The 26,401-nt window shown below is 41.5% G+C and overlaps 4 protein-coding genes across 23 annotated transcripts in view; 3 read left to right on the forward strand and 1 right to left on the reverse strand.

The window, feature by feature from the left end:
* The window catches only part of Mbs (Myosin binding subunit), a 30,068-nt gene extending 9,174 nt beyond the window's left edge, over positions 1–20,894 (forward strand). Inside the window, exons 3-20 of one of the 18 annotated variants that reach the window (NM_001259857.2) lie at positions 999–1,111; positions 1,176–1,730; positions 1,956–2,041; positions 2,754–2,867; positions 3,095–3,185; positions 3,916–4,302; positions 4,891–4,977; positions 5,053–5,181; positions 5,481–5,697; positions 6,981–7,811; positions 8,988–9,132; positions 9,196–9,438; positions 9,701–9,798; positions 9,977–10,039; positions 15,850–15,992; positions 16,060–16,150; positions 16,591–16,677; positions 19,627–20,894. In NM_001259857.2, the coding sequence (NP_001246786.1) occupies positions 999–1,111; positions 1,176–1,730; positions 1,956–2,041; positions 2,754–2,867; positions 3,095–3,185; positions 3,916–4,302; positions 4,891–4,977; positions 5,053–5,181; positions 5,481–5,697; positions 6,981–7,811; positions 8,988–9,132; positions 9,196–9,438; positions 9,701–9,798; positions 9,977–10,039; positions 15,850–15,992; positions 16,060–16,150; positions 16,591–16,677; positions 19,627–19,713 (3,567 nt within the window). In that variant the 3' untranslated portion in view covers positions 19,714–20,894. Of the gene's footprint in view, positions 1–998; positions 1,112–1,175; positions 1,731–1,952; positions 2,042–2,166; positions 2,606–2,753; positions 2,868–3,094; positions 3,186–3,915; positions 4,303–4,890; positions 4,978–5,052; positions 5,182–5,480; positions 5,698–6,980; positions 7,812–8,987; positions 9,133–9,195; positions 9,439–9,700; positions 9,799–9,976; positions 10,040–12,233; positions 12,339–14,341; positions 15,517–15,849; positions 15,993–16,059; positions 16,151–16,590; positions 16,678–17,687; positions 18,458–19,626 lie in introns of those variants that run through there. The other 17 variants (NM_001259856.2, NM_001259855.2, NM_168646.3 and 14 more) reach the window with 17 other exon arrangements.
* A 524-nt stretch (positions 20,895–21,418) lies between these two features.
* On the forward strand, positions 21,419–22,506 carry CG33258 (uncharacterized protein). Of its 2 annotated transcripts, none has more exons than NM_001038938.2 (3): positions 21,419–21,592; positions 21,647–21,957; positions 22,028–22,506. In NM_001038938.2, the coding sequence occupies exons 1-3, from the start codon at positions 21,460–21,462 to the stop codon at positions 22,340–22,342; spliced, it is 759 nt and encodes a 252-aa protein (NP_001034027.2). In that variant the 5' UTR covers positions 21,419–21,459; the 3' UTR covers positions 22,343–22,506. The 2 variants fall into 2 exon arrangements, with proteins under 2 accessions (NP_001034027.2, NP_001303413.1); NM_001316484.1 differs by having other exon boundaries at positions 22,028–22,361.
* A 354-nt stretch (positions 22,507–22,860) lies between these two features.
* CG13075 (uncharacterized protein) lies at positions 22,861–24,132 on the forward strand. The gene is made up of 3 exons (NM_140574.2): positions 22,861–23,036; positions 23,106–23,428; positions 23,483–24,132. Exons 1-3 carry the CDS (start codon positions 22,904–22,906, stop codon positions 24,044–24,046), a joined length of 1,020 nt encoding a protein of 339 aa, NP_648831.1. The 5' UTR covers positions 22,861–22,903; the 3' UTR covers positions 24,047–24,132.
* On the reverse strand, positions 24,089–26,393 carry Tasp1 (Taspase 1). Of its 2 annotated transcripts, none has more exons than NM_001274991.1 (3): positions 26,281–26,393; positions 25,219–26,204; positions 24,089–25,148 (listed from the first exon to the last, which is right to left on the reverse strand). In NM_001274991.1, exons 1-3 carry the CDS (start codon positions 26,306–26,308, stop codon positions 25,065–25,067), a joined length of 1,098 nt encoding a protein of 365 aa, NP_001261920.1. In that variant the 5' UTR covers positions 26,309–26,393; the 3' UTR covers positions 24,089–25,064. The 2 variants fall into 2 exon arrangements, with proteins under 2 accessions (NP_001261920.1, NP_648832.1); NM_140575.4 differs by having other exon boundaries at positions 24,745–25,148.
* Between the last annotated feature and the right edge of the window lie 8 nt (positions 26,394–26,401).

Raw genomic sequence — 26,401 nt, forward strand, 5'->3', positions numbered from 1 at the left:
CCTGCTTCCAAAAACTTGCCAATAACATAAGCCCTGTTGAATGAATATCGCACAGATAAGAACCCATACAACAGAACACAATTGGAATGTGAATCTATTCGAATTTTTCGTGCTGTGCATTGATAGAGTTAGCGCCTTTTGTTGTGGGCCTATTCTTTTACTTTCTTTTCTTTCGGTGGAACTGTTGCTTTTGCGCCCAAGAATGCTTATCGGCATTTGCAACTACGAGGCGTTGTCGTCTCCACTCGCGTCGCACACCGACATTGTTGTGGGGTCGGATTGGGTTGGGTTGGGTTGGACTGGACTGGGCTGGGTGGTTCCTCGCTGGTTCCCAGATAGCAGCGGCCCCAAAGAAGCGCCGGAGTCGACGACGATGATATCATCGTCGTTCGGTGGCGTGCATGTGCCATCCAACCATCCAGCCAAATGAAGAGATGTCTAGGCGGGTTCAGCGGAAATCCGCATAAACAACCCAAGCATGCTGACTGAATACGCTCCGCTTGGGCTCTTGCCTTGTGGCTGTTTACTTTAGCGTTTTAGCAAGATAAACACAAAAATTTTTAAAACATTTACTAGCTCTTATAAAAGCAAATCGAAGGCAGGCTGCAAAGCGAATCTCTTCTACGAAAGTTGATTCAACTTTTGATGCACTGCATTTACGACTCTGATCGGGAAATCAAATTGTTTTTCTGGCCATAAAAATTTAAATAAATACATTTCGTTTGGCAAAGTAGAACGCATTCAAGGATTGATGTTTATGGTTTCGACCTTTCAACTTGGAATCACAATGGGGAAGTCTCATCCAGAAGATGAGTAATTTATAATGAATAGACGTTTGTAATTTGTGAGAAACTTGAGTAAATATGTAGTTTATTTTGTCCTTAATTGATGAAAATCATAAACATGACGCTTTAAAGAAAGGCCTCACATATATTTTTTATTAAAAAAAAAATTCCATACAGCTCACTTAATCGAATACTCATTTTGCTACTTTACAGGCGTGCATAGACGACAATCTGGACATGGTGGAGTTTCTAGTGGAGCGAGGTGCCGACATAAACCGCCAGGATAACGAGGGCTGGACGCCACTGCACGCCACTGCCTCCTGCGGGTGAGTTTTAAGTCCAAATTGCAATCACTTTCATTACTCATCTTGTGCTTAATTAATTTTCTAGATTTGTGAGCATAGCTCGGTATTTGGTGGAAAATGGCGCTGATGTGGCCGCTGTGAACAGCGATGGTGATTTGGCCTTGGATTTGGCCATCGATGTACAGCACATGGCCATGATTGACTACATGGAGAAGATGGTGCAGGAGCTGAACATCAACGTGGATGAGGCTCGAAAGGCCGAGGAGCTGGCGATGCTGAACGATGCCAAAAAGTGGCTGAGAAGCGATGCCGCCGAGGTGGATAGACCGCACCCGAAAACGGGAGCCACAGCCCTCCACGTAGCCGCCGCAAAGGGTTACACGAAAGTGCTGGGTCTGCTCCTGGCCGGACGTGGCAATGTGGATCGTCAGGATAACGATGGCTGGACGCCACTGCACGCGGCATCGCATTGGGGTCAGCGGGAGACGGCCGAGATGCTCGTGGAGTCACTGGCCGACATGGATATACGAAACTATGCCGGGCAGTCATGCATCGATGTGGCCGATCGCAAAATAGTCAAATTCCTGGAAGAACTGCGGGCCAACAAACGCAACAAGCGGCGACCATCTAGTCAAATAAGGTGAGATTATTTAGTTATAGCAAGTTGAAAGCAAATTTAAAAGGCGTAGTATTTTTGGTGAATCACATATTCGTCTTAATATTATTTTACTGAAAATTCAAAAATATTTAAATGTAAATGTTTACTCTTTCATATATTTTTGCCCTTCAATTATTTTGTTCCTTATTTTTGTAGCTTTGCATTCTGTAAAAAAAAACATAACTAATTGTTTTTACTTTTCAGCAGAATCTCAGATGCAATGGAAAATCATGTGGAGAAGACGCCCACTAAACTGGTGCGCGTTGAAGTGAGAACTGATGCCACAAAGGATGGTGCGTATGCCTTCAAATTGGAGCTTTCTCCAATTTACCCTGGACTCATGATATAAACGAATAGCTTTCTTTAATTTCTCGCACACACACACTCTTGTGTTCGTCCTGTTTATTATCCTGTTTAGGTTCTCATGCGCGATAACCTTTTGTTGTTGGAGCATTTAATCGTAAAACATTTGCCACTGCCTCTCGTATTTTAGTCACTCAATATCACATTGTCCAGTATAATAATTTGCATTCATCACGATCATGATCATCCATCAGTGGTATCCCCTTTTTCTCTCTCTGTATCTGTATAGTGTCTCTTTCTATCTATCTATCTCTCTGTATTTGTGTATTGTCTCTGCTTGTAAATCACGCACACTGCAGCTGCCAGTGGCTCAAGTGAAGCTACCGAAGCTAATTCTTCGATTCCAAACGCTGCTGCTGATGATAATAATGATGATGATGGTCATGATGATGTTGGTGGAGGTGGCGAAGTGATGGCCAGTGGCCAGAGCGATACAGAAGAGCTGAGTGATTCCACGGAAAGCTCACACTTGACCAGTCTTTCCGAAAGCGAAGGTAGTCGGCATTTGTTTTGCGTCCCGATTGAGGAGTTCCTCGACGAAACCTTTCTGTGATAAGCCCGCCCAATAGCCACTAACCTACTCCTAGTTGTTAATTGTTTTCGAGGTGTATATTAACACTTTTCACCTGTTGGCTCTTACAGCTGAGAACGTGAAGCCCAACCAGCAGATCCACGCCGTCGAGCATCCAGTCGAGGAGGAGGCGCCATGGCGACGCAAACTGCCCCGCACACCCAGCGATAGTCCCACTAATAATCGTAAGTCCTAACGGAGCTATGAAGTGCGTTTTAGGTGTGGCTGTTTAGATGATATTTGAAAATGAAGTTAAATTGTTTCAAAAAGTAAAAACTATATACGAATCTATTTCGAGATCATGTCGTGTCCTACAATGGTCATAGCTATCAGCAATCTCTTGAAGCGCACTGACTGGCAACGTTCGTAATCGAATAAGATAGTAATATTCAATATAATTACCATTTTGCAGAAGTTCCTGATAGAGAGCTCGGCACCAATAGCTCGGAGACCGCCAACGACGTCATTTTGCGGCGCACGCAAAGCTTTGAGAACGATCAAAAGTGAGTTGAATCCCAAGAAAATAAAACATTGCGTGCCGCTCACACACAAACACCCATTCGCATCTCAGATTAACCCACATATACAATGATTATGTGCTACAACGATCGGCCAAATTGCACCGAAAGGTCTTGATTTGATTTATTGGTTGATTTTGCAGTTCGCTTTTCACTTTTGCCGATTGCATTTGCCTATCATTATCATCACACACACGTTCACGCTAAAATTGTTAACCACTCATTCAGCTAATCTCGAAATTCATGTACTGATAAATTGTTTAAATTTACCTATGATTGTATCATGGATCTGGGAAAGCTTTGAGAATCTTTATGAATCACAAGCTTTGCGTTTATGAGCTTTTTCCCATAACACCACTCGCATTTTGGCAAAGTGAATCGTTGACTGCAAAAGACAACAAATAAGGGAAAACAAAGTATTGTATTGATTTTAAAATTTTTGTTTTGCTTTATTTTTTTTTCCACCCAATTTTTTCCAAACAACAATCAAAAATCGATAAAAAAATAATTGCATTGCCAACGCACCACAACCAACCAAAAACAACAAACTCATCAAAACGCTTATCCCGAAATCTAACCTGCCCGCTCGCCCACCTGCTCGCTACGACCACCCGCCCGCCCACCTGTACGCCCGCCCGCCCGAACGTTTTGAAAAACGTTCGCAAACGCACGCTCCTCGCTCGAAAACGGCCAAAATCGAAAATCCGAATGACAGGTTCTATCAAAAGTACAATGAGCTGCGGGCACGCATAAAGGCCAATTCCTGTCCCATTTTGCCGGCGAATGCGAATGCTAATGCCGCTGCTGCCAACAAATCCAATAACAATAATAACCTAAGTAGCAATAACTATCATAATAACAACAATAACAACAACAAAAGCGATCTGCTATTGGGATATGCTGCTGGCACCACAACGACAACAAGCACCCCCACAACAACAACAACAACAACATCCAGTACATTCAACAACACCCACTCGAACACCAACAACACAAGCACAACACAACAACAACCAGCAGCAGCAGCAGCAGCATCGGCAGCAAATCAATTATATAGCGTACAAAGATCGGCCTCACTCAAAGATAACTCAATGTATTACAGGTTTGTTTTGCATTCAACACATCCCAAAAAAAGAACAGACTAGATCAGATTTGTTAGTTACGTTAAGTAAAAGTTGTTAGTGTAAAAAGGGAACTAGTATAGTATATATATTTCTATGCTTTATTTGAATTTTTAATGAGTTGTAAATGGGTATTTCAAGTAGAGTTGATATAAATAAAAATAGAAATATAAATAAAAGGTATTAAAGGCCACCTTTATACTCTAGTATAATTCAAATTGTTTAATGTATTTCTAAGGTACTTGTTAGATACAATTATGTAGTATTTAATACTCAATAGGAGCTAATAAGTATTCGAATTTGTCCGTCCTTAAATCTGATCTAGTTTAAAAACCATGCCTACTCTCATAGCTGTTAACCCAAGCCTAATTTGTTGTAACTATTAACCTGACTGTGCTTTTGCTTAGCTTCTTCTCGTCTACACCTTCAGTATAATAACTCATTGCACCAAACTATTTAACATATTTTCCTAGGCCACGCACCAATGTCGTCTACCTACTCTTGGCTGTATTCCCAGTTCAACTTTGAACCCTAAAGTCTAAAGTTTTTCCTTTTTTGATTACCCCCAGGAAACCGACCGTTACGATTGCAACGAGCACAGCAGCCACAGCGATCAATTCTCCATCGACAACTGTACAGACCCCACCAATTCGCAGGTAAGTTTACTTGTGTAAAATATGATGTATATAACTCTTTTTTTTAAAAAAAAAACTCCTATGTCGATCAATTAGCCAAGTTACAGCGAAAATAGCAGAAAAGAGCAATAATGGCAGCTCGTCCACGGCCAGTGTCAGCGATGCGGAGAGCTCCAAGCCACCGCCCAAACAATCCGCGAGCAATATGATCAAGAACTTCTTCAAGTAATGAGCAAGATTTAATGGTTGTTTTCGTTGACGTGTTGAGCTAACCCCGCTAAAAAGCTGCTAACTCGATTTTTGCTCCCAAGAAAGCGAAGTTTTTTGTAGCATGATTTTATGAGATTGACTTTGAACTTTCCGATCGATTGATTAACCGTGTGTGTTCAAAAAGATTTTAAGGCTCGAAGTGTTGCTACTGCCTTCCAAACGCTCTAGCCGCTATTTAATTTGATGCAATGTTTAATAGTTAGTGTTGAAACAAATTCTAAAACTACATATTTTCATTCAATCCAAACGTGTAGATCCTTTGTGCCACCGGTGCGTGATGAAGAGAGCGAAACGCAGCGGAAGGCACATGCTAAGCGTGTGAGGGAGACTCGACGGTCTACCCAAGGTGTCACCCTGGACGAGATCAAGAGTGCCGAGGAGCTGGTTAAGAAGAAGAACATGGGCATGGCCAACAACAACAATAACAACAATATTAGCACCACCACCACGAACACGATCAGCAACAGCGGCGTAAGTAGCCCAGTGTCCAAGTGGACACTCTAACCAGATCACTCACCCCAGGCTATCACAACAAACAACCAAACCGAAACATTCACACTCGAGGAAGCTCTCTTCATAGAATCATTGTCAGATCTCATACCTGTAGTCCTAGCCGGGATTACAGACCATCCACACACGATGTCCACATGCAGTTCACACCCACTCAAACATTGAGCAATACACACCAGTTCGAAAACCGAAAAAAATATATGCTTATGGTTATGGTGTCCCCATTGTTTGGATATCCCTTTTTGTTTATGTGTTCCATTCTGTTCACTCACTCAAACGCAATCATTATAAATTTCAAGAATACCATTAGTTGTTCGTGTGTGAGTGAGTGAAACATGTACTAAAATAGTGATTGTAGTTTAGAAAATATCATTTAGTAAGCAGAATGCATCAGGTTCCAAAATGCCCAAGGAAGTATGCTATGAATATACTTAAAAAGTATTTAAATTCAATGAACTCATTGATATGCTCTTAGTAAATCGAGTACTTCAACGGATTGCTAGCACCTTGAGTATCGTTCTTAATACAAAATTTGAAAGTAGCTTTAGCACCTTGGTTGTTATAATTGAAACCTGCTGCATTCAGTCTTCTCATTTCACAAAGAAAGCAGCCCCAAGCTGTCATCATTTCAATCAGATCCAGTCTCATCGATCAATCAATGCTCATTTAGCGTACGTTGGCTCCCGTTTGATTATTATTATTATTATTCGTTCGTGATCGATCGCAGTATCGCATTTAACCAATCAAGTTGAGTTCAGTTTCTGCGCAACGCGTAATGCGCCTCCGCCCAGCTGCGCCTCCGCCCTGCCACGCCCTTTGACCCGCCTCGCATCCGCCTCATCGATTTTGAGTACTCTATATAGCGTAGCTTTATAATTATGTTTTCCGATCATCAGCAGCTCCAGATCAGCGAACCATAGCGTAATTACCATTCCAACTTTTATTTATGTTACAGCTCATAGGTTATATCTATGTTCAGTTCTATACTACTCACTAGGTTCTATATTTATATAGCAATAAACTGTATGTCTATGGAATATGTTGATGATTATCATTTTGCATGTCCCATTTGCATGCGTAATCAAATAGGGTCACCCTAAGAATCATTATAGTATGCAATTGATATTTACACATATATGTAATGTAAATAGTGAGAAATTATTTGATTTTTGTTTGAAACACATTCGCGTCCATCGCCTTAGGACAACTGTTTTTTATTTGTTCCGAACTAATATTATTAACAGAACGAAACAAGCTCTGCATCATCGACATCAGCTCCAACACCATCGATCCTCGGCAGCAATGAGCAGCAGGACGAGCTGCAACCACCGCCACCGCCCACCACACCACCGCCAGCTGTAATACCCACCACAACAACGGCCACCGATGAGACAGAGATCGAGGAGGTGGTGTCCAGTCCTCCAGCTGGCCAAAGTCAAAACGATACCACTGCTAGTTTTACGCTATCGGCTCCCGTGCGAAGATCGCTGTCGACCGAGGGCGAAGCCGATGCCAATAGTGATCCGGAGGGTGATCAGGATCAGACGGTGGTCAGTGCCAGCTATACGATAATGCCCAGGCGGGAGAGGCTTCCCGAAAGCTCCGAGAATGTAGAGAGCATAAGATCGCCACAAAAGACTGAGCCAGTTGCCAAAAGTTCCAGCGAGGATAAGTCCGAGGAGCCACCACATGCCAGGCCCACGGATCTGCCACTAATTCCGGCTCCAGCTGCTCCCAGCACAGAAGCTATCAAATCATCCTCGGCGGCCACTACGCCCGCTGCCCTCGAGAGTCCAGTGCGCTTGCGGGATAAGCGGGGTCTGTCCGGCAGCCAAGAATCGGAAACCAAGTCCGATACCGCCTCGCCCGTGTCCTCACATCCGGACTTCAATGCCCGGGACTCGCTACTCAGTCTATACGCCCGTCGCACAACGGACAGCAGCGCGGGAGGCGGAGGAGTTGGTGGTGGTGCAGGTGTAGGTGCAGGTGGTGCAAGTGGAGCTGCAACCTCGTCTTCAACTTCGGCAGCGGAACGGCGTCCGTCTTGGCGCCTGAAATTCGATGCCGGCTCCAAGGTATGCCCACACTACCCAACTACGCCCTCTAAGCGAATCCGATAGCCTAATCCTCAATATACTTCAAGACTATTTTTTCGATCGGTTGCCAAATTCGTGTGCGCCGTAAATACTTATGTTAATCTCTAAGTGTGTAGCATGGATTTATTTTGATTAGTGTATGTACTTAGTGTATGGAGAACTTCTTCTTAAAAAAAAATGTGGAATTACCAATCGCTTTGGTCGAATTCATAAAATAACCCCATCGTTTCCATAATGATTTTTGAATTTTCGCAATTTAATATAAGATCATTATTTTATATCATTTCGATTTCGCCGCTCTTTTAACACCTACCTTATTCATATTTTATGATTTTAGAAACTTTGCTTATCGACGGAAATATAATTAATAATGTGATTCGCTTACTTAAATATATATTTTATGATATATATTTTTTTTACAACGCCTGAATGATTAATTTTAAGATCTTTTGCATTTAGTTGTATCTACGCATCTGTACTTATTCATGATTTTATTTGCGCGTAACTTGTGCTTGATGTACTCAAAAAAAATAAGTAATTTTATCATTAAGTAAATTCGTATGTATTATTCACTTTTTATTTCTAATAGTTTTCGTATGTATGTACTTAGATACCAATACTATACATTTGGCTGATAAACATTTTGTATAAATATTACATGCTTAAAATAATCTTACCAAATTGGCCAATGCATTTGCATTTATGTCTCTTAACGTATTAAAATTACTTTTTTTATTACATCTGGCTTACCAAAAGTTACTAATTATATGTTATAAAATATAAAAAACTACTTGCATGTTACTTTATAAACACATTTACACTTTTGTTCAACTAATTTAACTACACTATACTGGTTCAGGGAAGTGCAGAAGTGCTTAGCTTAGGTAATGGGTTGCGGGCTCTAACTGATGGATCCAAATTGGTAAAGGGTGTCTGATTTGTGTTGATTACTACTAAATGTTTAGTATGAACTAACTCCCGCTGCATTCGAATGATTCAAGACACGGCATAGCTTCTTGTAAGAACAAATACATCGCACACAACCCAAACAAATACGACAATTATAGAGAAACATTTCAAAACATATATTGATATTTAACATTTTATCTTCATAACTGCATTGAGCAATTAGTAAACGGTTCTTTATCCATGCAGTTCAAGTTGGAGGACATAACCAGCGGTGGCACATATCCGCCCAACAACAGCACCATCATACCCAGTGCTCCGGCGGTAATGGCAGCCGCCAACTTATCAACCACAACTGGTGTCCAGCGGCGCATCAGCAGCGGTCCCATCGCACGTAAGTTATCAATGATATTCTGCCCAACTTTTGAATAAATAGTAATAACTACTTCACTTACAGTAAATGCTTCCAATCAGTCGCTCAACTCTGTGGGTCGTCCAGTTTCCGCGCCAAGCGAGGGCACCAACAACAGTGCCTATGTCACGCCCTCAGCTCGCAAATTCGAGACGAACGCCACGTCCACGGGAGCGACCACTGCAGCGACCACGACCAGCAACTCAACCTCCAATTCAGTGTCTGCAACCAGTGCCAATCATACAACGGCTACGGCACCAAATGCCACGTCAAACCATGACGATAAGGGTAAGGAAAAGTCGAGGAAAGCTAGGGAACCAGTCCCAAAAACTGTTGAGATGCACATACCTCTTATAGGAGTATCATAATCAAAAGTGAAAAGTAGAAGTACTAATTCCGTTGTAATTATGTCTAAAGTAGTTGTAAAGCTAGAGCCTAAGAATTTGTCTTATATCTTGAGTATTGAATTAGTTATTCTCTGAACAAAAGAATATTGTAGTATCAGATTTTTCGCTTACTAACTTGCTTTTTTTTTTAAATTTTTTAACAGATAATGATAAGGAGAACGACAATCGCACACAGACGGTTATTCAGAGGCGGCGAAAGCCGAAGCGCAGATCAACGGGCGTGGTGCACATCGATATGGATGTAAGTATGGTTGGGAGATACATCATTTGTGTGCCTAATTGCCAGGCAGTTTGTCAGAATAAATGAGCCTTGGTTGAAGAGCCAACTATGCCAACTATTCTCAGTCAAATTGCTTATTAGTCGGAAGAATGGGAAAATGCTAAATGCTAAATTGAAAATATCTTTTGTTCTGCTGCAGGAACTGGATCCCGAGCGACAGAACGAATCGTCCAACAACGACAACGAGGAGAAGGAGAAGGAGGTGAGTCTGTCCACCGATAATTAGTGCTTACCATATGTGAACTACCAACAACAACAACTAGAGCAACAGCATCAATATTATTGAATATTTCACACCTTGCCAAGCAATTAGAAAATGTATTTGTGTCAGCCTTTTATTTCCGAGCTGCACCTGACCACCACATCTGTTCGTTGTGCCTTTGCCTTTGCCTTCGTCACACCTTGTCACAATTTTAGAGCACTCCGCGTCCTTCAAAGTAGTAGCTAGTGTCGTGCCCCTCCTCCATGCATTTGGCCCACAATTTTCTCGTCTCCATCGTATGTCTGGTCCAATTAGCGGACGACCCAAAAAACGAAATTATGATTTGCCACTTTGAATGTGCGCACGTGGCATTGTGGGTTCTCGGTATGATTTCGTGTGGGAATCCGAGTGTAAGTGCAAGGCAACTGCAAATCCTTTCATGGCCGAGGTCAGAACTATTAGTGCGCAACCAATTTGCGTCCATAGAAATCACGAGTCTGTCCCGGCCCGAGAACCTGTTAACAATTTATCTGAGCAAGTGTCAGCGCCGGTGTCGCCTATTATTAAAATCTGACACAATTTCTGAGTGCATCTTGTCATTAACGTGCGCTCGCTCTGCTTGTTTCTATAAAAAGTTATTAATTGTTTCGAACATTGGTCAATTAAAGACGTACCGTAAATCTTACATTCGGTTTAGCATTGATAAATGCTAAATATTTGCATTTTATATATTGTAGTTTCGTTTGGCAGTTTATAATGATTGAATTTAAAAATGGTATGGATATGGGGAAAAATGTGGGTTCTTTAAGTAGAAAGAAAAAAACATAGATATTCTTTATAATTAAACTAAACTTTGTTTAACAAATTTCAAATAGCAATGCATATATACCCATTGCAAATTATTGCTACAAATACACACAATCATTAAAAGTGAATTTAATTGGTAATTTACTTGTCTGAAATTTTGCTGAGGTCTACATCCACATAAAGTGAATGATGCAACACAATGTCTAAATTTGTTTGATACCTTCAATTTTGAAATGGAAATTTCATTTTAAGAACCATATTTTCCTGGAATTTGTGGCTTTAACTATTCGTTTTTCTGTGGCGTGAAGAAATAAGTAATAGTATGCAATTTTCAACATGTGTTCCCACAAACGATCCATCCAAAGTGACGGCAGACCATCTGACGCTCTTTGATTGACGATGTCAAGTGTGCCATTGTGCATTTATTCTACTTTTTAGTTTTCATCTCGCAAATGCTTGGGAATCTGGGGAAATCACTTTCACAATCGTCTTCGCAGACAGTTTTGCATTTTATAATAAATTGGGCAATTACAGAGGCACGACCCAAGCCGAAGGAAATATTTGATTCTATATTGAGAAGCGCATAATAATAAGAAAAGCTGGCACACGTCCGTTGAACTTTGCAGAAAAAGCGAGAAAATGTGCGGCTAAATTTATAACAGCTTGCTGCAGGCATTTGCTTCCTCATTCTCTCTCCCTGCGGCAAAAGGATCGTCATGCGGTATTTATAGCCGGAAAATGCATCCAACGAAACCATAAACTCTGCACGGAGGGGTCTGATTTTGGCCCAGTTATGAGAGGGGAGGGAGCAACTCCCCAAATTGGATTCTTCTGTCTCCTGTCGCGCACTTAATGCTAAATTTAAACGCAAACAAAAATAGTTTTTCCTATGCTCGCGCTATTCTATGTCTGCTTTTTCACGAATTTTCCTAGTTTCGCTGCAGTCATGTGTCAATGACTGTGCTTCGCCTTTTGGCCCAGTTTGCAGTGCTCTCGTTTGCGTTTGTATTTCCCTGATTTCTTCTGACACCAGCATAGTTAACAATTTTTCGTCTCGGACATTGGGCCAAATACGTGTGCGATTTACTAAATTTAGATGTGATGTCTCAACCAGGTGAAAAACTCGCACAACGAATTTTTCGTGTGCGCAATTTCAAGTGAAAATTTGGCTCCTTTCCCTGCTCTTATTATTTCTTGTGTTCATATTTGAGTTGAAAATATGCCGCCACCTTTTATTTCTCTATGTTTTTTTTTTTTTTGTTTAATTTTTCCGGCTTTTCCGCTCTTCATTTAACTCTTAGCTCGATGTGGGCACTCTTTCGCTGCTCTTTCGTGTTTATTTCCGATCGTTCGCTTTCAAATAAAACATTTCAAATCGTCAGCGAGCAACACAGTTGAGTTTTGTGCGCCCAGCACAGCGGATCATCTCAGTTCGATTCAGTTCAGATCACCCAAACCCAGCTAATCCAATCAAACAAGTCTAAATCTCAATGTAAATCCCAATTAAGCTCAAGAATTCAATACGTCAAGTGCAACGAGAGACCAAAAACCACAAGACCTGTCGAATGTGTCAAAGAAGAATTGTTGGGGGGGTCAAAATCAACTGCTATTGCAGCTTAGATCAGTTTACCCCTGTGATCAAAGGGGCAGCTGGAGGGGATTTGCCAAACCAAAGTTGATGATTTGACTGCCGGCCGCAAAAAGTTGAATCGTTTTCAGTTGATGGAATCGCTTCGCGTTGCCTTTTTTGGCCAACTGCGCATAATTTTTGGACATTTCAAGTTGATGCTCTTACCAGGTGGTTTTTGCAAATATGGTCAACTATTTTGATAAGTTTTTAATTTGATTTCGTGAACGTGCCTAATTTATTTGTATTTTTTTCATGACCACAAATGTTAAAGTTTAACACGAGAACGGGGAAAAAAATTCATGCAACATCTATGTAGTTTAAAGTGTGTATTTTAAAAGTCAAGTTTTAATTCAAAATATTAATTTGTTATACCCCACTTACATTGAATTTTTCATTTAAAGTATGCAAGTCTTAATCATGTTTTTATAAATACTTGTCTTGAAAATTGTCGAATCATTTCGCTAGTATTTATCCTTTGACTTGATTTACGTCTATTTCCTAATCTTTTTTATGATGCCTCTGCGACCCGGCTAGTTCATTTATCTTCGCCATGACACAACAGAAAATTGTATTTTTAAAAGCTTCCTCTATATACATTTTACGCGATATTAGCCAAGCAAAATGTTTGAATTACCACAATACAGAAAGGCATAAAAGGGGGGAAATGATTGCAAAAGACCAAACATTAAAAAGGCGCTTCATTCATGGGCGATTGTCCTATAGATAGAGCCATTTAAACGGGCAGATACACAGAATGAAATGAGTCTGGTAGGAAAACGAAACGGTTCGTCATGAATTATATGCATTGGAAAATCGCTTGAAAAGAAAAACGTTTTCTGGTCTGACGGTCGGTTGGTTTCATGTTTGTTGTTTTGTATCGCGTGGGCGGAGGATGAGAGGCATCAACTTAGAGAAACAAATAAATACTAGGCCGGCAGCGGGATATTCGCATCCATATATCACGTTTTCTATGTGTTTTCAATCCCAACAAGAGCATCCCGTCGAGATCCAACAGACCCAGCTAGTGCCAGTGGAGGTATATACGTCGAAAACTGAAATGAAAATTGTCAAAATGTATGCTTTGACGTCATTTTCGGTTTTCCCGGTGCACGTCCAAAACCGATTCCCGAACCACATGTCAATATTGCGTTTTCCAAATCGAAAATGTATCCCTCTAGTATACAGCCGAGATATATGGACACATGTAAACACACCGAGAAGCTGTTTGTTTTCCTTTATTTTTGTTTATGCCGAATTCAAGAACATTTTGTATGTTCGCTTTGATTATAATTGTAATTGCCTTTTGTGTGCGCGTCTGTAATGGGAACACAAATCGATCAGAATCGAAGTTGAAATGCCCTCTAATTGCAAATTATTCCCAGGGGTATCGTTCGTTCAAATGCGTTCTTTATATAGCATCTTGAATCCAAAGTCGAACTAAAGTTCAAAGAGTCTTTTTTGAATGACAGCTGTCCATATTCGTGAAAGATTTTTCGTGTTAATTAAAGATATTTTAGCGATTTCTTTCTTTGAGTAATTAAATGGATTTGATTTTAGTTTATAGAGTACATTTTATCGAGTCTATTAATTATTCAAAAACCTACTTAAAGAAAGATGTGTCTAAGAAATTATTGGTTTATTTATGCGAAACTATCAATAGCTAAAATGGATTGGGAACGATTTACCAAAAATATAAAGGCTTTGCAAACGTGTGGCCAGATGGCAATTACCCTCCAATAGGAAAGATCATTCAGGTCATGTGGTTTTTGGTCGAGCTGTTTAAGCGTAATTGCACTTTGGCACTGACGATTGATATACGAAGTGCCTGGCGAGATGGCAAACTAATGGAGCCCACGTTCTTATAGTTTCCATCAGCGAGATGTCCTTTCGCTCGAGATCAAGAACCCAGGCGCCCCTGTCCAGTCGGCGGCGATCGTTGTCCTCCAGTTCGCGAATGGCTCCATCAAGTGGTGGTTCCGGGGCCTATAACTACAACGGAAGTAGCTATAGCAGCTCCGGCAGCACTGGTCGTCCCCTGAGCACGGGCTACTTTCCCAGCAGCAGTAGCGCCTCCAGTTACCAGAGTCCCTATGCCAGTGTGTACAGCTCGAGGGAGAGCTTGTACGGCGGAGGAGGTGCTGGTCGGAGTTCTTATGGTAATGCGGGCAGTCGCTACGATTACGGGGCGTCCAAGTATCAGATCCATCAGCAGCAGCATCATCATCATCTTCATCAGCATCAGCAGTTCACCAGCACCACCAACCACTATTCGAATCAGCATTCCCATCAGCCAACCGCAAGCAGTGGCCCATCGACAGGTGTAACCTCATCCGCCTCCACATGCCATGCCGCATCCACAGCTTCTGCGTCCAATGCCGCCATGCCAGCAACTAAAACGCAAACGCACCAGGGCAATCGCTACTATCTGCAGCTCCAGCCCACCGCCACTTCATCTGCTTCGGGTTCGGCGGCCACAAGCGGTGGTCATCACTATGGCCACCTGGTGGTGGGCAAGCATATAAGCCAGAGCCATAGTTACGGCCATTCTAAAGCTTCTGCTCTCTCCTCCTCTCTGTCCACCGTCTCGTCGTCGTCCTCCTCCTCGGCTTCGAATGGAACAGGCAGCGGTGGTGGTGGATACGACAGTTCCAGGTACAATCCCAGTTCCTATTCCTCGGCGGGATCTTCGTACTCCACAAGCGATCGATATGTCAGCCCCTATTCGAGTAGTTATGATAAGGGTGTGACCACCGCTTCGCTGACCTTCAAGTCGCCCGGTTTGAGTTCGTCCAATTCGTTCAAGAGTTCTCGTTTACTGAAGACCAAATCACTGTCAGCATCAAATAGCAGCCTGAATGGTGCCTATGGTGGTCCATCCTCGAATGGGGTAACCAGTGCCGGAGCCACTGTGGCCGCCATCGCAGCCACAAGGAGCAACTCTTTGCGGGAACAGGAGCGCAAGTCTCGCAATCGCACGCGGTCGAAGAGTGCGGCACAGAGATCCATTAGTGCTTCCTCAGAGAAGAGTGAAGGATATGAAGTAAGCAGGTGTACTGGTTAAGTCGGTTTCTATTTAATTACTTTATGCTGTTGTTGTAGTTGTTTTTATTGGATTCACATATCTACACTATTTACTTAAAATCATATTTGAAATTTATTTAGAATAGAAAAGATATTTGAAAATTATAGAATACTTAAATATTATTTAGTATATGCGCAAGGATCTTAAGAGCAGTTGCGCATGAAACTTTGAAAATTTTCAAGAAATATGAAGTAGCAGAACAAATAATTTAAACTATCTAAAAGTTGATCTCCCAAATTTGACTTTCCCCAGTTGCTAAAATTAGTTAAATTTTCTTTTTCTCCTTTACAGAGTGGCAGTGAGCGGACATCCCGTTCCCGGCTGGGCAGCACCGCGAGTACGGCCACCACCAGCGAGTCAAAGAGCTCCAGCAGCAATGACAAGACGGAGAATGGCGATGGCATTGACTACAAGGCGCTCTGGGAAGCGGAAAAGTGAGTGAAGCTCCCCTCCAAGAACTTTAAAGTATATAATCCGAATCTAAACGATTATCCTTTGTAGATTGGAGAACGATAAGCTGAGGCAGATGCTCAAGCAGAAGGACGATGAAGCCGTCCAGACACGTGCAACACTCGAGAGATTCGCCAATGCCGTAAGTACATGCCACGCCCCTAACATGCCACGCCCACATCAGCCCACTATAAAAACTAAAAGCCGATAAACCAATACCGAAACTGCCAGCAGTAACCAACAACAAAACAACACGCAACACGATAAACTTAGTTCAAGGATGCCACCAAAATATATTTACTTTAATTCTTTAACACACAAAAACCACCCACCTCGCTGCCTCTTTTTCCCCCTCATGTGAAGCTTACTGCTCGCGCTCTCTTTCGCTCTTTACACCCCGCTCTGTCGTACATATATACATATATTTATATATATATGTTTTTTCGATCCGTTGAACAAAAATATGAATTCCCAACAAACAACAACTACACCACAAAACTGAACAAGAAAAACCAAGACCCGAATCAAAATCGAAAAACAAAAAATCGCAAAACCACATCTTGTTTCATTTCACATTCGCAGACAACGAAAAATTCACTATCTGAACTTGAGAAACGCGAAAGAAGAGCTATGGAACGCAAGCTTTCCGAGTTGGAAGAAGAGCTCAAGGTAATTACAAAAGTGTCCTTTGCTAACCGTAAGCGTTAAAAGTGCCGCCGCTGTTGCTGTTTTTGTGTTCTGAGAACAGGACCCCAAAATTGATTGCTATATTGGTTTACTTTTATTTTGGTTCCATCCCCCACATGATTTGTCCAAGAGTTTGTGATACTTTTACCCCCCAAAAAAGCCTTGTTGCATGTCTGAAATCCTGATTTATTAACCCCCTTATTATTAACTCGAATTGAGCCGTTCTGTTCTTATAACCCAAAGCCATAATACCCATTTCGCACTGAGTTGGAGCACACGCGTTTCTCTCACCTTTATAGTTTAATCTTTACTTTTATAATTGCCTTTCCCTTTTGGCCACCATATAGAACACCTAGTTGACCAGCCGTCTTCTGTGTGTGAATGCCATGACACTTGATTTGATTTGAAATTGATTTACCAAATTCTTCCCGTGTATAGAACTTTTATTATTTTATGCCACCCCGCTGTACAGTGAAGCGATCGCTTTGATTTCCCATGCCAATTTATTTTTGCCCCACCTTCGCCTCGTGATCAGATCATATATTCGTTTTCTATGGTTATTTTTTCATATCACACCACAGCAACAACAGACATCAGACATGTTCTCATCTCAAGACCATTATGTTTCTCTGTCATCATCGCATCTCAATTCATCACTCGCTCAATCTCTCGCTGTGTCATTCGCCAACTTTTATGATTTTTGATCACTATCACTGTTCCCATGCGTTTATACGTTACACGTTTATCGTTATACGTCTACCAATCGCACTCACCTAATTGTTACAAATTTTTAAAGAAAAGCGCTCTCATTGAACAATACGCTCACTCAAATTTGATTTTCTTTTTTCTCTCTCTTCCCACGCGCCTCATCGATCGAACAAACAATCGAAACAATCGATTATCGGCAATCGCTCAAACGAAAACATGCCTATTTTCCACTTATTTTTCTTGCGTCGCCGCTGTTGTCCTTATTTTTTTTTGTGTGATTTTAGCTATTGCAGAAGCTAAAGACTGAGAACGATCGTCTGCGAGCCGAGAATCGGGCCCTAACGCGGGTCGTCTCCAAGCTGACCACCTCGGCTCAGAGTCAGCTGGCCAAGAGCAAATAGGCGCAGATCAGAAAAGCATTTAGATTGCCCAGCACCAGCCCACATGCACCCCAAAATTCTCACGCCCCCTTGCTCACGAAGCACAATGTCGCGAATATCGTTATATCGTTTCTATTAGAACTGGAAAAGCATCGATGTTTTTGCCAGGCCAACATCAATAACCAATAATCATCGATGTTTTTCTTGCTCCTGGTTCGTTACAATACAATACTAAACACACTTCGATGTCGTTAAAAAAATTATATGGATATTTAAGCATAACCGAAAACACAATAACTAAATGTATCGTAGCTAAAATTAAGTTCACATTGAGCTCATTGGCTTTGGACTGGTCACTGGTAATATAAAACTTTAACAATACTATATACTACTACTCCTTGGGAGTTACTATATACTACGGGCCCTTTGATAGAATGGCAATCGTCAAAAGTAGTTAATTTTTTAATAGTAAAATATTAATCACACGCCTTGTTCGTTTTTGGTAATCTACGAAAATCGCTAGGTGCAATTGTTTCTAATTTGAAATCATATTATATGGTTACTACAGACCACTGTACGGTTGATAAGTATTTGTAAATCAAAAGTTAGCCCACTCTCAAATCAAAATAAAGCTCATCGAAACCAACGAGATCAAACATCAAGTCCCCACCACCAAAAAAAAAAAAGAGAAGAAAAAAAAACAGCATCGGCGATTAGCGGGCCAAGGATCTGGAGTCTTCATATAGGGTCTCCCACAGTCGATCATCGGGGAGAGCGAAGTGGTCTAGTTGGTGATGCTGGATGCTTAACGGTAAATGCCCCACCACTGACACTCAATTGAGCCATTCTATGAACCTGCGCCCCCAATATTATGAGCTGGCTGTTGTTTTGTTTTTATACACATACTACATATGAAGAATATAATAAAATATATTTAGCTATAACTGTAACATGGAGTGTTTCAAACTGATGGAGAATGGTTGGAAATGACAAACTTTTCAAAATTGATATATTTGTTTCATTTGGATAGAAGGTAGAGAATTAAACCATTGTTTTAAAAAGTGGATAAGTTATGAAGTTGCTTTCAATCCACCTACATTTTGAAACACTCTGAATGTACATATAAACAATACTTACTTAATACTCTACTCTTTAAATAATGTCTATTAAACTATACTATGGATTTATACCTCTTGTTGTTACTATTGTTACCAGTTTTATCTGCCATTTTGTTTACCCCCCCGTGTGTTTTCAACCACAAAGAGCATCGACCGATTTTGAGTTATATATATATATATATATACATATATCTATATGAAATAAACAACATTTTTCTCACTGTCGATCTTATTCGATTACTGCGGTTTATTGTTTGAATACGCCACATTGGGTGGGTGTATATCTATGGAACACTCGCATCAGGCATCCAAATTCATGAGATTCATTAGACATTATATGATCGATTCCGATTTCGTCTATAGCTCGCTTATCACAGCACACAAACACTCGTCATAAAGATCACACGAATCAGATTTCGCAGAGACAATTATCTAAGCGCCTATGTTTCGAGTGTAGTTTTGTGGTTAAGTGCATGCTATCTGGTTTTATTCTCGAGATTAGGGCGTCCAGCTGAGTTCCATTTTTAAGTAATTACTAATTGTTTCTTGTTGTTTCTGTTGTTGTTGCTGCTGTGGCTGCGGCTACCGCATCCCTAATAGATTAACGAAGCATGCAACATGCACATCTAACTCAAAGACTTGTGCCTCTCCCGCCATAAACGTCTACCCATTGGGATATCTCTATAAACTGTACTAATTTGAATTTCATCTCATCCGTTCAACAGCAACTCGATGCCTACAAATCGGATAATCATCGCCTGAAGGAGGAGAACGCCGCGTTGATTAGAGTAATTAGCAAATTAAGTAAATGAAATTATGTTTTACTTTCAGTGTATGTATGTCTGAGAACCTATATCATCGAGAAGCAACAATTTTACTTTAGTTACCAGCTGGAAGAAGGCTGAAAAAGAATGAAAATGAATGTTAAAGCCAGCAAGCCGATGCAAGCGAAAGCCGGATATTCGCGTGAAAATTTCAAAATTTGTTTATTATTTGTGTTAGGCCGTTAAGCATTAGGTGAAACCATGTTTCAAATATCGTTGAGAATTGTTTTGTTCGTTTTATATAAAGAAATCTTATGTATTTGGTCAAATTTTATATACAAAATAGAGCAAATTATAAATAATAAACTTACACAAATCAAGCTTAACTATATTTACATAAGCATACGCAACGTGTATAACGATCAGAAGATCAAAAGAAATGAAATGGAAAGCGAAAACCTTTACATACAAACTGAGAACATAATCATCAAATGAGCCCTAGTTACATTACAGATTAGTTTAACTACATGATACATATAAATACATGAATATATATATATATATTTTTTCATATATAAATTATATATACACATTACATAATACATATATATTTAAAGCAACAGAATCATAAGTTCAACATGTCAATGTGTAATATCATCGAGGATCCAGACCGCCAGTTCATGAGACTCCGGAGATGTGTCGAAACCAGCCCACGCGTCAACTTACTAAGTGTAATCATTATCATCCAATTGTAATTGTTTTTAGTGCTGCACAGATAAAGGCATCGGTGATACCATCAAAAGCTATAGTAGCTACATATATAGTATACCCTTCAACTGAGGAGACAATTTCGCAAAAGCTCCATGGCGCTATCCTATAGATCGGGATGGGTTCATCACTGCGTATGCCCAATTATTTCTATTATATTGTTATTTGAGTACGTTAAGATAAGCAGACACTTTTAGTTCTCTCCTTCACTTCGAAACGTATTATATACATTTACATCGTACTATATTTTACTTTCGCTTATAACGAAACAAATGATCATACGCATATGCATATTTCTGTTATTTATTAAATTCGCCTAAGAGATTTTGTGTTACTCGTAAATGGAAACGATAATCAAGCATAAACAACCATAAGAACGTGAATTGTGTAATATGTAAAATTGTGTGAGAAAATATTTATGAAAATTTGATTCAAATACGAAACTTAATAAATGTGATCGCAAGCAAATCCACGTTGTTTTCCTTTCGACTTTCCATGGATGAATGGGCACTAAGGTGTTTCTCGGAGTTTTACTTATTTTCGCGTTGATAACATGCTGCCAATTCTTGTGAAGGTGATATCTTTTACTCAACGTATATCTTTTATAGTCTGCATTTCGTGTTTTTTATTTATTTGTTGATAAGATCAACCTTAAGGTTCACATGAGAAATTTATTTGGTACTTGTTGTTTTTTGTTTGTTATTCTTCGTCTTGTAAATAATAATCCACAAATCTGAAGATCGTGTTTATGTTATCATTCATGATTCATGATTTAAGTTAGCAAATGTGTGAAATGTATTGTTACTTACAAGTCCGCCCTTTTCAGCGTCGAAAAGCTTTTAATATTACTTTATTGATGTAAATTTACAGGTGTAACCAAATCTGACAAACAATACTATCAGATTTGCCATAAAAACGTCACTAAAAGTTGCATTTCCTAGCTATATAAGACTGGAAGTGCATTGAACGAAAACGTCAAACTATTTTGAGTTTTTACCAGGGAATCTACTGGAAATCCTTTGGAAAATGAAGCGAACTCTCCTGATTTTGGCCATAGTTTTTTGTGGTCTAGCTATTGTGAAGGCATTAGAGTGCCAGGAGTGCCTAGAGGATAACGATGTGTATTGTGTAGACCAAACTTCCTATAGGAATTGCATCAGTAAGTTTAAAATTAAGTTCCGGCAGTACTTAGTTCTGAAAAGATTTCATTTAGAAAGCAAGCCTTTTGGCAACGTGATAAGCTGCCCCGACGATACGGTTTGCACAAACTCGAAAAATGTTTGTGTGAAAAGCTCTGATCTAGCAGAATCTGAAGTCGATGTCTGTGGAACCTCCGGTGGAAACCAATGTGCAACATGCACAAATCAGAAATATACTTGTGTTAGCAAAAATCAATTTGCGAGATGTTCCGAATCGGTTGTGGTCGACTCAAACATCTATGACTGCGATACTGATGAGATTTGCAGTTCGGAAGCACTGGAAAAGTACGACAACATATGTACGCCTTCTTGTGTCCTCGATTTTGTAGGTATTCCTGGGTAACTTAATTATGTTGTGTTCTAGTCCTTTTTTTTTTTTGTTTTGTTTTTTGCAGCTCGACGTGAGAGCCACTTGCAGCAACAGTGAATACACGACAACAACTACCGCAGCACCGACAACTGTCACACCCAGTACAGAGCAGAAAAATAGTGCCTGTACTGAAGCTGAAAAAGATCTTCAAATACCTAAGGAAACCTTGTACTTCTTTACGATCTACAAGGAGGATACTTCCTGCCACACTTATCTCTACTGCGAAAGAACTGAATCCACCGAATGGGACACTGTTTATTTGTCCTGCCACCAACCCAAGCCATATTTCGATTCTACGACCAGCCTTTGCGTATCGACGAAACCAACGGGATGCTCCTAAATCGACTTATCAAATAATTTGCAAAACATACTTGCATACCACTACTTTTAAATATATATAAAATATTATGGGATTTGGAAAACATGTTTTGTTCGTTTATAATAACTGCTACTAACATATGTGTGCGCTGTGTATTGAAAAATAAAGCAAGTTACAAAAAATAGAAATAAAAGTTTAAACTTCAGATTTTATAAAGAAAGAATGTATTTCGAAAAGACATGACTCAAACGGTAACAGAAATGTCAATAGACCTTCAAAAATACCATATACATATGTACGATTACACTTTATGAACCGCATTTCCCGGTATGAAGTACGTAAAATTAAAAAGCATGTTGCTGTCATTTAGATCGCTTCAATATTACTTTATGATGATAGACTTTTGGCAGGCATAGACAACGAAATCTGACAAACAATATTATCAACCCATAAACAATTGAAGGTTAATGCATAGTGAGCTCCTCCGCTATATAAGACGGCAGATGGGTGGTTGGGATCATATCAGTAAATCGTTCAGGTTGAGCAGCACTACCGAAAAGGTGTAAAAACTTTGGCAGGAACATGCAGAGGATAATCGCTTTGGTGGCCATCATGGCGTGTGGACTATCGTTCGTGGCAGCTCAGTCATGTCAGACTTGTCTGGAGCAAAACGATGTGTACTGCGTTGATCAGAACAGCTATCAGAATTGCATGAGTAAGTCCTGGACCGTAGTCCTTTAATACCTAAAGTCCTTTCATGTAAACATTCTATTTCTTACCTCAGAAAATGGTCCAGTTGGAGATATTATCGAATGTCCTTCGGGCACCGTTTGCTCCAATTCTGATAGCGTTTGTGCTCTGATCTCCGAGGTAAATTCGACCATATTGGACGTGTGTGGAGGCTCTGGCGGAAATGGAGCTCAGTGCGAAGTGTGTTCCTCAGGCGCCAAATACGCCTGTGTCAGCAGCACCCAGTATGCCCGCTGCTCCTCCGCCGGCGATGTGCTGACCAGCAGTGTGTACAATTGCGGCACAGATGAGATTTGTATCATAGATGCTCTGTCGACGTATCAAACCGTCTGTGTACCGTCTTGTGCCTCCGAATTTGTAGGTTTTGTTGGACTTTAAAAATTATTCATACTAACATGTTATACCTTATAGCTTGGATTGGATGCCACCTGTAGCAACAGTATTTATCAGCCAACCACAACAACTACAGTGGCTCCAACGACAACTCCTAGTGCTGCGCAGAAAGAGGATTTGTGCAATGCTGGCGAGCCTAGTACCAATCCTAGTTACTTCTTTACCAGAATAACCGATGACTCCACGTGCAACAGCTACCTGTACTGCCAGAAATCTGGAACCACCTGGGTTGCCCTCTATATGACTTGCGGCGCCTCCACGCCGTTCTTTGATTCAACCACCAGCTCATGTGTGACAACCAGGCCGACCAGCTGCTCGGATACAACGACTCAGTCGCCCTCTGATTCTTCATCGACTGCTTCTTCAACTGAGTCCTCCTCCGAGTCTTCATCAACGACTGCTTCATCCACAGCTTCCTCATCAACGGAATCTACACCAACGACTGCGTCCTCGTCGGCTTCTTCATCTACGGAATCCTCCACCGAGTCTTCTTCCACGACTGCTTCCACCACGCAGTCTTCTTCTACGGAATCATCCACACAGTCTACCTCAACAACTTCTACGACTACTCCTACTCCTTAAGCAAACGATTTTCCGCCAGTTTTCTAATTAAAGCAATAATATGGTTTTTACAAACCTTCTAAAATAATAAAGCGATATATATTTGTAAACAATCTTTGATAGGCATTTAATAGGTCCGAAATAATAAATACGATACATTTGAAATTCGTCATTGGTGTTAAATCGTTCTTGGGATATAACTGGCTTTAAACATGACTAACATGAAGATCATGATCTTAGGCAGTATTAATCATCATCTAATGGAACTCACTTTTTGCTGGTGCGCATGCAGTTTGAAAAAGCCTCGAGATGTCTAGCATTCTATATGCCATGAAATACCATAGGATTATTAGCTGGAACCCCATAAACGGAGAAATGAATACGTATGAATGTTTCGTTTAGAAAATCTCGCGTCATATGCGTATGTGTATGTACATATGTACAAATCGATTTACGCTAAAAAGTAAAAGCATTTTCACAATTTTCATGTTGAGGACAACTCGCGATAGTGGAGACCTTGATATTGTGTGTGCATGCTGTGGCTTCTGCTTAGCTAATATTAATGGGTTAAGTTCTGTACATTGATGGCCGTAAACACTTGGACATAAACACACAGATGCGCACACAAGGCAGCGCAAGTCTAAATATACAAACGGATACAAACATATGCCCCCTCGAATATGATATTCCGAACAGACTCGCATGCCGCCGGCTGATTTATCTAGCGCACCCGGTTCGACGAGGGATACAATATATTCGAAATCCTATTTCATTGCTACTACTAGTACTGCAAACATTACGATCTACGAGATTTTTACAATAAAAATATTTGCTTAATTATCTTAATATTTCGCCGAGAGAATGAAGCATATACACATAATGCTGTCCCAGCTCCTCAGGCGCCTTCTGCTCCCATATGTCATTGGCAGCGATTGTCGCGGCAATTAAACATTAAATCAAATGAATTGCAGATGCAGAGCAGCGGGACTAGGAGCTGCAGGAAGGTGCTGGGGGCTGCGGCTAGTTGGCCAGCCCACATTTAAATGCGCAAATGGAAATTATGGCCATTGACGACGCACGATCGGCCCGGGACGCTGTACGTGGGCAGCGGCGAATGCACAAACTGCAAATATAAACACATACGCCGAATTAGTTATATGTGAAATCAGAAAATGATGGATGGGTGTACGAACCTTTGGCACCCTCTGGTTGGTTGCCATGTAGCCGACACAGAACGACTGCGTCGTGTGGCTCCACATCACCTCGCCGCTGCTCTGGCCCGGATAATAGAGTAGCGTCAGAGCTCCAGCGTACAGATCCTGCTGTCGGGGCAGCAGCGGGGAGTCCAGGAACTTTTGCTTGAACGTCTTGTGAAGACTGGTCACCGCACAATCACTGCTAAATGCCCCATGGCAGATCTCTCGGGCCAGCAGCGTTTTCATCAGGTACTCGCCGTTTCCGGTTGTGCAGGTGGCTATGGCCAGTTCGTCCGTATCGGTGGCCCAACAGCCGGCACCATAAGTAGCCGCCTGCCCCACTCTGCCCGGAACTTTGAGCAGTATGCCACCGGAGCTACATCCAGCTGCTGTGTTCCCTGCCCCATCAACACATACCGCTCCCACTGTGTCCAAAGCAGCGGCAAGTTCCACCTCGTTTCCTGGTTCCGGCACTTGTACGGATTCCTCGGACGTTGCCTTGCCCAATCTGCTGTTGACCACGAGGTCGTACTTGCTTTTGTAGTGATTAAACTGGAACTTGGCCTTAGATGAGATCAGTACGCCGGGCTCCACCATGGAGCAACCCACCTCGTCGGCATAGTGTTCCGCTCCAGTGCCGGCGAGGATCATCGGTGGAATGCGCTCCAGAAGCTGCGGACTGGACTGGGCATCGCAGATGCGTCTCGCCAACTGTATGGGGTTCTTCACCCGACTAACGTTCGTGCAGGCGCCAAAGTTAAGCGTTGAGCCATCCATTATAGCCGCATCGCACTGCACAGAGCCGTCCATGCAGAGATTGGAGCCATAGCCGGCGTTTGTGTAGCCGCAGTTCTCCAGCCGCACAATGGCCGCCTCGCAGGCATCGACGGCGGATCCGCCGTTGCGAAGGATCTCCGTGGCGCGCAGGCAGGCCTCCTTAATCACCCGCTGGTACTTCGTCTCGTCGATGCAGTTCCCAGCCCCTGAGAGCAAGTGGCGGTCATCAATCATCTGGCTGTCTGCCCGGCGGATCGGAACCGCCATGGCCAAGATACGTACCCGTGTGCACCGCGACGAAGCCGGCCATGTTGGTATTGCTGTTTATGCTCGCGCCTTGTTGTTGGCCCAACTGCAATCCGTGCGCTGTACGGCGTAAACAAATTGATCAGAGTGACCGTGC

Source organism: Drosophila melanogaster, chromosome 3L, assembly GCF_000001215.4.
Source record: "Drosophila melanogaster chromosome 3L".
NCBI lineage: Eukaryota > Metazoa > Arthropoda > Insecta > Diptera > Drosophilidae > Drosophila > Drosophila melanogaster.

Excerpts from the sequence above, each read along its gene's own strand:
- CG13075 (NM_140574.2), top strand. The coding sequence starts at position 22,904 with ATGCAGAGGATAATCGCTTTGGTGGCCATCATGGCGTGTGGACTATCG. Across the intron at positions 23,037-23,105 it reads CAGCTATCAGAATTGCATGA|AAAATGGTCCAGTTGGAGAT; the intron begins GTAAGTCCTGGA and ends TTCTTACCTCAG. Across the intron at positions 23,429-23,482 it reads CGTCTTGTGCCTCCGAATTT|CTTGGATTGGATGCCACCTG; the intron begins GTAGGTTTTGTT and ends TATACCTTATAG.
- Tasp1 (NM_001274991.1), bottom strand. The coding sequence starts at position 26,308 with ATGGCCGGCTTCGTCGCGGTGCACACGG. Across the intron at positions 26,205-26,280 it reads CTTCGTCGCGGTGCACACGG|GGGCTGGGAACTGCATCGAC; the intron begins GTACGTATCTTG and ends ACTTGCTCTCAG. Across the intron at positions 25,149-25,218 it reads CCAACCAGAGGGTGCCAAAG|TTTGTGCATTCGCCGCTGCC; the intron begins GTTCGTACACCC and ends TTATATTTGCAG.
- CG33258 (NM_001038938.2), top strand. The coding sequence starts at position 21,460 with ATGAAGCGAACTCTCCTGATTTTGGCCATAGTTTTTTGTGGTCTAGCT. Across the intron at positions 21,593-21,646 it reads TTCCTATAGGAATTGCATCA|AAAGCAAGCCTTTTGGCAAC; the intron begins GTAAGTTTAAAA and ends GATTTCATTTAG. Across the intron at positions 21,958-22,027 it reads CTTCTTGTGTCCTCGATTTT|CTCGACGTGAGAGCCACTTG; the intron begins GTAGGTATTCCT and ends TGTTTTTTGCAG.